The sequence below is a fragment of the Harpia harpyja genome, chromosome 22 (genome assembly GCF_026419915.1).
Source record: "Harpia harpyja isolate bHarHar1 chromosome 22, bHarHar1 primary haplotype, whole genome shotgun sequence".
NCBI lineage: Eukaryota > Metazoa > Chordata > Aves > Accipitriformes > Accipitridae > Harpia > Harpia harpyja.
Genome location: NC_068961.1, coordinates 17,162,184 through 17,174,447, shown reverse-complemented (window position 1 = coordinate 17,174,447; position 12,264 = coordinate 17,162,184). Strand labels below are relative to the sequence as shown.

Sequence of the window (12,264 nt, the reverse complement as noted above, 5' to 3'; positions counted from 1 at the left end):
CACTAGCTCTGGTCAAAGGCGGGTCAGTGGATGGCTAAAGTAGATGGGCCGTTGTCATTACACAGCACTACAAAATTCATAGTTCAGTTTCTTCCTGTTGTGTTCATTTATCTGACTGGAAGTTGAATTAAAATTGAGGTACAATGTGATAAACCTTTCTTGGGGGATTGGGTCAAGTACAGCTCAGTCTGACATGTGCCTATTTCTGTCTTCGTGGCAGGATAGCTGGACTCCAGATACCAACATGACTGAACGCTTTGACTGCCACTACTGCAAAGAGTCCCTCTTTGGTAAGAAGTACATCCTGAGGGAGGACAGCCCCTACTGCGTGAAATGCTATGAAAACCTTTATTCCAATACCTGCGAGGAATGCAAGAAACCTATTGGCGCTGACTGCAAGGTATGCCAGATTTGTGTCGTTACAGAAATCTTGATGGGGTAGCCTGGATCCGTAGCTCTGAGACATGGTGCTACCACCTGGAAGAATCCGGCTTAACAGCTACCTAAGGGGTTCTTTTGGTGGGAGAGCATGCTTTCTGGACCCCTGTATCTGCTTTTCCCACTTCACTTGGCAAACCCTTCTTTACCAGGCGTGTTAACAGAACTGGAAGAACGCCCCTTTCTTCCCCTAAGGCACAGGATGATCTGATGTTAGAAAGTATCGCTAACTCATTAGGAGAGTCCAACTGTCCTTGGGGCCAGCTGGGATCTGGAAAAGTGGCAGAAGCTGATTTTGGCTACTTTGGGGTCAGAGGGAGGTAAGCCACTGCTTGGTCTTGCAGTGACCACAACTCGGTTGTCATCAAGAGATAAGACATGCTCAAGAGAAGCTGCCAACTCACTGACCGCAAAAGTCTGGCTAATGCTGACCCAAGTAATAAGTCAGTTAGAACACAGAATAATTAGCCTTTTAAATACAGAATGATGATAGTGGAGTCTAACTAAAGGTTGCAGAGGAAAGAGCAGAGGCCTTGCTTGCTTGAGCTGTGCACTGCTGCACCACATGGAAACACCTACGTGATACAAATAAGGTGTGACCACCTGCATTTCTTTTAAATTAACCCAAACAACTGCAGTTCATGCTAGTTTTACTCTGGCTGAATGAAGACAGATGATATTTGAGCCATCCAGTGAAGTGTCTGTTGGACTGCTACAGACAGACTTCATCCAATATACATCCTCCTTGCACAAAATTGACCTGTTCAAAGTTAGCCAAGACATTCACTGACGGAGCGAGTTTGCACTAGAACAGCAATTTGAATTGCACAGCCACAGAATTCTTGACTGGTATGAGGAGGTCTGCTGTTTTATTTCCTACATTGCTGATCCATACCTCTAGAAGCACCAGTTAGTCTCTATTACTCATGCTACCGGTCTACCACTAGTTCAGAGATACAAAAATACATGCTTACTCAGATTGAGAAAAATAAATGTCTCACATCTTCCAAATTGATCTATCCCACTCTATTGGCAAATCAGTAGGGAAGCCCCTTTCAGAAGCCTTAAAAAGGTGAGAATGTTTCACCATCATGACAGGGAACTGGCAATAATCTGTAAGAGGGTGTAAAACTGCCAGCTTTCCTACAGCTCATAAATATTCAGATTAGAGAAGAGATACAGCTGGCCTGACCTGAAAAAGCAAAATGTTTCTCCCCCATTCCAGAATGTGCTTTTGTTTTAAGGTCTCTTTCTAATCCCCTGAGAAGATATTTCCATGTGTTGATATTCAAGAATTTAAAAACTTGGACCGGCTTCAACAAATCTCGGACAAAGTATTCAGGAATTAATCAGGCTGAACTTTTCAACCCAGATTTATGGATTTAGGGAGCGTGGGTGTTATCCGATATACTGCTCTTCTGTACTTTTAAGCAAGACACACCCTGATAGCAGATAGAAAAAAAAGCCCCTAATTGTCTGCAATATAAGAATATTTTCTATATGTAGAGAACCAGAACTGTATGTGGAAAACACAACTATAAGATAGTAAATAAAGATTTCTTAAAGAGATATAAAGTGTACCAGAAACAAATGTGTCCTTTTCAGTTTCTGTGGCTGCTTTTTGTGCCTGTGCATGCTTTATGCTGCAGCTTTTGAACCTGTTGACCAATTTTAACCAAATTCAGACAGATGGATAAAAGTTGCAAACTTAAACTCCTACAAGTTTTCTGAAAAAAACATGTGATTGGGTAGAAAAAGAGATCCTATTAATGTTCCTACTGAGAGGAAAACTAGAGTAGTTTTTCAACAACAGTAATAGATGCTAGAGAGTACATTTGAGAGCGCCCTTGTAAGTGCCTCAGCCACAAGATAAGTTTCAGTCAAAGCTTGTGCATTGTATTACTGAGCATAATTCAGCCATGAAACACAAAAAAATCATGCTTCTGCTCCTCATTAAACTGTATGTATACATAGGTATATAAACATAATATACCCATGTATACATACAGACATATATGTATGTATTTATAGATATATATATCTTTTTGCACATTGCATTTGCATTTTCCCCTCAGCAAAGAAGATAAACTGTACTGTGTTTGGGAATAAAACCAGTGTGTTTACTGCATGTACAAAATGGACTCCATATTTATTTGTATGTTCTGACATAGCTTTTATACAGCTGTAAAATTTGGAACTAAAACCTAATGATGGAGTGACAGCGTTAGCAGAAAGGGTCACATGCAGGCTTCTGCATCTGGCACCCGTCCTCACATCGATATTACAGCCTGAAAAGTTCCGTGTAGCTCTCACCTCAAATTCTCCCTTGCAAGTCCCTTCTTGGCCACTGCTGTTTCTCTGCCCTGAGAAGAGCTGAACTGAGAACCCAGCTGCCGTTGAGATGCTCTTAATTTCCCTCCTACCCAATTAAAAGCAACCCCCCTATATAGCTGAAAGGGTTCCACCAAAGAGAGGTGCTGACAAGAGGACAGCCAGCTCGCCGTCCCTGACACTGCCGTAGTGTATCAGCGTTGGTACGTGGAATCAGCTCACCGAGTTGAACTTCAGCCTGCTCGGACGCTGGTAACGCTCCAGCTTTGACAGCACTGGGCTCTCAGAGGGTCAAACCGATGTCGGGCATTCGCCTTGAGTTTTAGCGATGGCACAGAAAGCCCACAAGACAACGGAGAAGCTTTCTTTGAATTCAAATCAGGGCAGAATTTGCTTCACTGTCTTTCTGTGGTAATTTATGGGTAACTGTGAATGTAACTGAGTAATAACTAATTTGTTTTTTCTTTTAAATGCTTTTTTTTTCCCCTCCAAAAAAACCCTGAATGATAACATGTGTCTGAATGGCACCTTTGGACTTAGGCCATTTCACTAACTGTAAACAATTCTAGCTGATGTTTATGAAACTTTCACAGCCAGAGTAAAAGCTTTGTATACTGAGTGGTAGGAGGCACTGGCAGGCAGTAGAAAAACACAATGCCATTTCTCTTGCAGCTATTACACGTTATCCATATACCAACAGGTTCTAGCAGAAATTTACTCTTTCTAAAAAGAATTGGCATTTCATCACCTACATCCCTGGCGAAAGCTCACCACACCTACAGTTTCACGCTTCTTTCTGGAAATCCATCCATTATGTTCTCATTTGCTTAACTGCTGAAGCGTGACTTTTGGTTGATGTTGGCTTTTTTTAATAGTTTCCTTGCAGGCCCTATGGCACAGAAACCATCACAAATACAGGAAATACCTACAGTAATCCAGTGTTTAATGCAGTCCACAAGTTGGCCTTGGTAGGCAGGAGGGGGTGAAAATTCTCTGCAAAATGGGAGAATGAAATTAAAGTGGATTGTGAGATAAAGCTACTGTGCCAGCACACAGGCCACAAAGGAATCAAAAGGGTCAGTCTTACACATAAAATAAACAGAAAATAAAGCCTCTAGTAATGTGGATCAGGAAAGGGAGAAAATATTGTTTTTCTAATTTTTAATGTTTAAACCCTGTCCTGAGTTGCAACACTTTTTCAGTGCATTACTGAATATCAGACTAGTTGCTGTGAAGTGGAATGGTAAAAGAGGCAGATCCCTTCATCTCTTCTCATATCCCTAAGGGGCTGGGTTCAGCACAATTCGCTTGTTTTTACCTTTTCTAAAGATGCTTTTGACAAGTATGTGCCAGTCTAACATACTTAAGTGTTTTGCTACGGGGTGCATGTGGCTAAAATCTGTACAGCATTTTGTTGGCGTACCCCATTTCCTCTGCTCAACCTTCTGAAAAGACCACTGGGGCAAAACAAAAAAGTCTGCGGTCTTCATTCATGAACAAACATATACGGTTACTCTTCTGGTAATAAGCTTTCTAATCTCCTTCTTCCTGTTGAAAGCCAGTTCAGGAGAAAAGGTAATACATAATGGCTTAAGTTTACTTAGACCTATAAAGCCAGAGTATAAGACAATATAGTTGCAGGATATGAGGAGTTTATGCTTAACCCAGTTACCTGGTAACTCCAGTCCTGGGGCTCTTCTAGTTTAAAAAAAATGAACAAACTTTTCTAGTTTAAAAAAAAGTCACCTGCAGTCCCATCCTAGAGGCCAAATAAACCATGCTGGATCAAAACTACACAGAACTACGGAGGAGCTATAAAACGTGATCTTGCCAACGTTGAAAACAGTTATCTAGACAAAGTTTTCTTTGGGGGTGACATCATGAAAATCAGTGAAAATAAAATTGCTTGAAAAGCACATAATGGCTTTTCAAAACCAAAAGTTTCAAACCTATTTTGCAGGGGATGACTCTCAAAAGTTTTGGATAGAAATAGGATCTGCATTAGCTTTTGCTTGCAACATATTCTTACAGTCATCTGAGTGTGTACAAAGGACCTCCGCTTGGCTGACTCTCTGCTGTCTGTTTGAGAAAGATCCATCATTCGTTTGGTTGACCCAAGGAACGCTGAAATTTTCAGCTGAGAGTAATTCTCAGATCAGGCTGAGAAAAGCACCCATTCAAATTTGGGTAGTTTCAGAGATTGCTAATTTGGTTATTTTTTATCTTCCAGTGAAACCAGATAAGAGTAGGATTATTTTCCGCGTTCAGAATAAATGTAACTGAATGAAGTGTTAAACATTTCTCCCTGCAAATTCTGCTGCAGGATTTATCGCAGCTCTGCAGAGACAGGCATTGCCCTCCCCCCCTTCCCTTTTCACTCGTAGCACATCTGGAACTGGTCTGGTGGTCTCTGCACTCAGCTGCAAAACACTCTTTCAGGACAGACCATGTCCAAGAGCATCTGTGTGCACGCATCTCTATATATGTAAAAAACATTCCACTTCTCAAATATTAATCTATCATAATTCTTCAGTCTTGTCTGTGCTTTATCTAACAAGTCTTTTATCTGTGCTTATGTGTATTTTATCTAACAAGAGCACGTGGCTGACAGTTTTCACGGGCAGATGCACAGATCAATGGCAAAAAGAGTCACTCTATATTTCTTTTAGGCAACATAGTAGGCTGCATTAAAAGCTACAGTTAAAATATGTAGCACCAGGAACTCATTTCCCTCGAGCTGCATAAAGCAGCTGAGAAGTCATGGTCATCAATATTTTAAGGATACACTCCAGTTCTGAGTCCACAATATTATTTTCTTTATTAGTTCTTCCTGGAAATCCGTGCAATAAACAGGAATTAGTTGTTCATCTCTTGTACCTTCTGCTGGAACAGATTTATTTAGGTTACAATTGGCTAGCATAACCTGGAGGTCACATGCCTAGAGTAAACCTAATGCTCTTTCAGCTTAACTGGGGACCAGCCTGACAGTCAGACAAGCTTGAAGTTAGTTTTGTATGTGCAACTTCTCCAGTGTAGAATCCGTCCCAGATCAATACATCCACAGCTTACGTACAAGCCAAAGGCTCCAGTTGGATATGCAACACACTGGAGTAGACCAAACCTCATTTTCAGAGACTTTATTACACTGACCTAAGAACAACCATGATGCAGAAACGGTTTCATCAGTACCTTGGACTTCCTTGCTTCAGATGTGGCAGATTCAGAGAGCGAAAGCAATATCCATTTTATCGGTCTAATATTCTGCTGCAGGCATGTCAAAGCCAGACATCTTAGACTCCCTCTATGTTCGATGACAGTATCTGTTATAATCATCCAAGGTAGCTAAAGATTGTGCAAGTCAGTCTGTATCTTGGGTACTTTGCATTGTAGTTGCGCTTCATCGCTTTGCCATGATGAAATATCTGCTATTTTCACCTACCCAGCTACCGTCTATAGAAGCTGCCATCATAACTGACTCAAGGATCAAACCTTTCACCATTGACACTTAATCCTTGTCTTCATTACTCCTCTTCTATAAGGCACACACCTTCTCCAGGGTATAATTTTATTGATAAAATAAGGCAGAACAAAAGTAGATACCAGCACATGAATTTTGGAGATAAAAAATAGCTTGCAGAATATGGCAAAAAGAGGAGAAAGGCAGCAAGTGGGAAAAAAAAAATTGTACAACCTGTTACAACAGAAAGAAAACCAGATCTGTTCTCATTCTACTTTCTAGCAGGCAAATTTCACATTTTGGAAAACTGTTGGCTGTACGCTGTATTTTTTCTGTTGAAAATATTATTTCCCTCTGACATCAGATTTAGGTTATTCAACTTCATTTAAAGAGAAAAAAATGTAATTTCCAAAGAAGACTTTTTTCATTTTGCTATTAGAAAAGATTAAAATTTTAGTCAGAAATTTGTGTTGTTTCAAAAGGAGTTAGCTGAAATGAATAGGTGAGCTGAATAAACGGCTGTCTGAAAGCTGTGAAGTAGAGGTCTTAGATATTCTATCACAGAGTGCAATCTCAGAAATGAAAGATACATTGGGTACCAATTGTTACTCACAATAATTTAAGAAATTTAGGTAAGTAGCGCAGATATCCAAGCAAAAATTCTTCATTGCATGGTCAAATTCTGACTGGAGTTACTATAGTTTACAAGTTACCCCATATCAGCTGAGCTAGGTGAAACTGTTTCAGTGTTCCTGTTAGCTGTTTATGAGAACAAGGCTCCTGCAGCCGTAACGTGTGGTTATTTTAGATTAACCTAAATCCACGGTAGCTTTTGTTAGCTCTGGGCTAAGATTGCACATTCGGAGTTACCTGTGACTGTACTGACTGACACAGAGCAGCTTAGGGCAGATTCTGTTTGAACACTTTGTGATGCTTCTATTTACACAACTAAAAAATCTGATCTTCTACAGCCCATTCTTTTCCTTCAGTTAACCAGATTAATTCAGTGCTTGTATTTAATACATAGTGGATCTTGAGGTACAACCTGAGAAGTTATTTCTGTGGAATTTTTATACTCCCCACTCATGACAATACTAGCCCCTCACACTCCCACCTCAAACCAAAGCCTATATATTTTGGGATAGACACCCTTTCTTGTAACGATCTAAGCTCCATTTTGTTTGAAGTCCAAAGACACTGTTCAAGTGTGACACGATTAGGCCACCTTAATTTAAATTTTAAAAGGCACAATCCATCCCTTTAGGTCACAATTTTTAGAAGGACTGTTGGTTTTTTTTAAATAATAAAAGTACCACTGCAGAGAGTATTTTAAATACTTAGGTGTCCATGCTGATCCCTTGGCCAGAGTGTCCTGGATCACTGGCTGCAGGTACAATGTGATCTCTCATCTTTTGGTCTGATCCACATTTGAAAAATAGGTAAATCAAAATACAAGAGTCGGTAAAAATTAGTTGCAGTGAAAAAAAAAGAAACAGAGATCAGACCAACTCCACCCTTGGTGTAAATCTGTTGAACTGAATAAATACCAGAAAGCAATTGGGAAAAGGATTTCTGTCCAGCAATGAATGGCTATGAAATGACCTAGAAATCAGCAATAGCTAAGACAAATAGGGGAAGTCTATTACACCTATAAGGTTAACAAGTTTTAATCTGACTCAAAAATGGGGCTTTATTCTCAAAGGAAATACCTAAATGAAACCAGTTGTTCCTCTGCACATACAAAAAATGAAGGTTACCTCGAATTGAAAAAGGGTCAATAGTTGTCATGAGCTGTTCTTGGTTATCATAGCAAAATAAGTTCACCTTCATCAGAACATTTTGTTTTCTTGAGCTGTGTGATTAGCCTTAGTTCCTGGCTGTGGTTCAGATTTGGACATGTTTGCGTTCTCTGAGCTTCCAGTTGTGCAAACTATTCATTCCGCTTACTCTGTGGTTTTGGATTTCTACAGGATCTGTCTTACAAGGAGCGCCACTGGCACGAAACCTGCTTCCACTGCTTCCAGTGCAAGAATTCACTGGTGGACAAACCTTTTGCTGCAAAAGAGGAACATCTACTTTGTACTGATTGCTACTCCAACGAATACTCTTCCAAATGTAATGAGTGCAAGAAGACTATTATGCCAGGTTAGGATGCTCACTGTTTGGACCAAGAAAATATTAGGCTAAATATCAATCCCAAATTCAGCAACATTTGTGACAAATGTTTCTCCTTGACTATCTCTGCTAAGTCATGGTGAACTTTGTAAAATACAGTTGATGGTGCATTCCAAGTCATTTCCATGACCAGAACGCCTTATTTTCATAATGGATCATGACAGAACTGTGATTCGCATGAAGCAGATTACTCTTGAAAATTAGTATTTATCTCGTTTAGCATTTTTATTAATGGCATTTGTAATTTTCTACAGCAGTATTCATTAAAAGGCTTTTGATAGCTGGACAACTAAAATTGTTCTGTCCAATCCCAACTTCGTACTCTGTCTTGATTGGCTTCCACTGCTTGAAGATCAGAAGCAGCTTGCAAATTTAATAGCTTACTTAATTTATAAATTAGCTTTTTATGTAATTACTCTAAATTTAGCTTCTCCCATAAAAATGAAAAATTGGTCAAACTGCCTCTAAGGTCTTTCTTGAGCACAAAGATAAGAAGAAACAGGAAAGAGCTATTTTCTTTTTCAACATGAAACATGAGGTTATAGTAATAGATTGCTAAAACCTCATCTGCTCATGTCAATACTATAGCATTCTGTGATGATTTGAGGGCTTAAAGTGGAAGGAATATCAGTCCAGAAATAAAATATTAAAAGGCACGAAGAAAAGGCATGAAGAATCCACGTACATGCTCCGTAACGATTACTAGTTACTTTTTCCAGTAAAATTTTTCTTTGGCTGGTTCTGACATTGGTCATCTTAGACAAAAGCTGAAAACCACAATGTTGTGCACCTAAGGTGTAAAAATGAGGGCTTGATGATGAAATAGGATGGATAAATAGAAACAACAATGTTATTTAAAAGCAGATGGCCCTATCCATTCATGATCTCCTTCTGTTATTCCATGTGCACCTGTTTTTGCCAATACAGCACTAACAACTGACATGTTTGGGAATAGTCAGTGCTAGTTTTAAAGCTGGAACTACACATATGTATATATTTTTAAGATTGTTCATCAAATTTACCCCCATGATCAGTGAACTTATTTACCGAATGGATCTCTTTTTGCCTATTATGCCAGCTATAGATTGATAGGTAGTAATGGAGGCTGGATTCAGCAACGCAGAGTATCCCTTCTCTTATAATCCGAAACAAAAGAAATCAATTTTTATGAAGCTTTACAACCAACCGCTGGTGTTTAGCTGCTTACTCAAGATAGCTGTGTCGGAGAGCAGTACACCCAGCATGTATCTTCTACTTGCACAGCACACCATGTTAGTACAGGAGCTACGCCAGAGCACTGTGATCACCAACTGAAGCATAATTCATTTTGAAAGAACCAGCAAGTGGTTGGATACCCTTTATGGAGACTGTTAATGCTACACTTGCCCTTTGCTTTGCTCCACTAAATGTACAATGTAGATTTAATAAAGCATTATCATGACATGCCCATTAAATACCAAAGTAATTACAAGCTTGATCTTTCAGTCCTTCTGCAAACTAAACTCCCACTGACTTCAGTCCAGCAGCTAACAGGGCTCCCCCTGTCTTGAGTTTGTGGCAACACAATTCCATAGAGAGAACAGCTAAAAATGTGAAAATAAAGTTCTAAACTATTAAAAAAAAAAAAAAATTATCCACATCTCCTTTTTCCAGAACATCATTCCTTCAAGGACTGATTTATTTGCTCCTTTGTATGATATAGAAAGTTACCAGCACAGAGAGGGAATAATTCTTAAAAGGTGTCCATTAATAAAATGGATTAGAAATATTCAAGCATGTAAGCATCAGGCAGAAAGATAATTAACCGCTCGCTCACTACACTCCCGCAAGTCAATTCTTTAAAAAAAAAAAAAAAAAAAAAAAAATCCTGAAGTATGCCTCTGGGCAGAATTTAATGAGACCAAAAAAGAAAAAGAAAAATATGCAAGTAGTAAAGAGGAATTAACACTTGAGAAGGGAAAAATGATAAAACTTCACCCTGCAGTAATGGGGGTGGAGAGAGTTGGCATCAAAGGAGTTAGTGTGGTTGTTCATCATTAGCCAAGACGATCAGCTTCTCAGTCTGCCAAGCACTTGACATCATGTTTGTTGCTACAGGCTTCCAGAGTAATGCAGAACTGTAGGAGCCTCATTTGTTTGTTTTCCCTTCTGGACAGTATCAAATACACTGACTCAAACTGGTGCATAGAAATTATATAGTGTGCAAAGAAATTTGTCCACATAATAGGACATCTCCAATGTCCTGGAAGGGCTAAGAGTCCACCTGTCATAGAGTGGACTGAATTTGCAAAGTACAGTATCTGTATCCTAAAACTTCATTCGAGACAAGTACATTCAGCTCCTAACTACCATCCCACTTTTCTGCTTTTCAGTAAAGGATTGTTTTCTTCCTTTCACATTGCAACTACGGTTTAAATACAAGTGAAGACAGAGAGAAAGCTTCCTTTCTTACTGAAAGTTTCAAGAGACAGAAAAACATTTAGGATAGGTGTTGCAGAACTGGAAACCATTGCAAATTTATAGAGGACTTCAATGAGGACAGGAACAAGGTCCCAGAGCAGATATGAAATAATCCTTTGTCTCAGAGAGTGACTGTACTTTATTGGGAAAGGGAGGCAAGAAGCTTGCCAGGAATTAACCTTGCAGCTTTCTGAAAAAGAAACAAAAGCGACTTGGAATGAACGAAGTCAAACTTAAATGAGGAACGGCCTTACCTTCACTCAGCACTAACAGCAGCTTTTATTGGTGTCTCGCCAATCCCCCAGAACCTTCCTGTGCATTAGAATTCATTATTAACTCTACTAATACCACAAAAGGGTGTCCTAAGCCTTCATTATTAGCAATAAATGTTTCTCTTCTTTATAGGAGCAGAAGAACCACTCACTCTCCAAAAACTTAAAATGGTACCCAATACCATGCAAAGCTGGTAGGAACATGAAATAGCCTCTAGGCTCAGAGCTTATTGACTGACAGGCAGCTGTCAGGCAAACGAGAGCTACAAATAGCATCCGTCTCAGCCAGAAGTTGTTCAGTTGATGCTCTCGCCTCATTACAGGTACTCGGAAGATGGAATACAAGGGCAACAGCTGGCACGAGACCTGCTTTATCTGCTACCGCTGCCAACAGCCTATTGGGACAAAGAGTTTCATCCCCAAGGACAATCAAAACTTTTGCGTACCCTGCTATGAAAAGCAGTTTGCCATGCAGTGCGTCCAGTGCAAGAAGGTAGTGCTCTTATTTTACTTACCTAAAACCTAAGGGATTGAAGCCCATCCCATTTTATGTCCAAGTAGGTAGAACATCTCATTTTTCTATGTGGGTTAAAAGATTCACAATCAACTGATTTTAAGAGATGATATAATTTCAGTTCCCATCCTGCACCAGGCACAGCATTTACTACAGTGAGAAGTCTCTTACTCAGGGTTAAAGATCCCTTTGTATTGAAAGCATACAGAGAACATGTTTTAAAACAAAACAAAAACTCTGCAGTGGAATAACCTCATTCCAATATAACCCATTGTATACCATATACCTAAACATTTCAACTGGAAGGAAGATGAGCTAACACTGATCATTTTTTAATATTCTAATGAAGACAGAGAGATAAGCTTTATATAGAGCAAATGCTGTTCCTGAAATAAGCAGTAGTAAACTCAGTATGCTCAGGAGTACGATTTTCTAGGCAAAGGACCTTTTATTTGTGAATTTCTTAAATTCTGTACTCAGACATTGGTAAGAATTTTAGAATTCTTTCCTAAAAAGAATCGTCTCACCACTTATGGAACTAACGAATCCCAGTTTCCTATGGATATGCACAGGCAAAGACAATCAAAACTATGGCTATATCCCCAGTAAATTCCCTT

General features: G+C 39.4%; 1 protein-coding gene across 5 annotated transcripts in view; it reads left to right on the top strand.

The window, feature by feature from the left end:
- FHL2 (four and a half LIM domains 2) overlaps positions 1 to 12,264 on the top strand; it is a 43,888-nt gene that overhangs the window by 27,976 nt on the left and 3,648 nt on the right. For 3 of the 5 annotated variants that reach the window (XM_052773736.1, XM_052773740.1, XM_052773737.1), the window contains exons 2-4: positions 221 to 400; positions 8,197 to 8,371; positions 11,457 to 11,626. In XM_052773736.1, coding sequence (XP_052629696.1) covers positions 245 to 400; positions 8,197 to 8,371; positions 11,457 to 11,626 — 501 coding nt within the window. In that variant the 5' untranslated portion in view covers positions 221 to 244. The remainder of the gene's footprint in view (positions 1 to 220; positions 401 to 8,196; positions 8,372 to 11,456; positions 11,627 to 12,264) is intronic. The other 2 variants (XM_052773738.1, XM_052773739.1) reach the window with 1 other exon arrangement.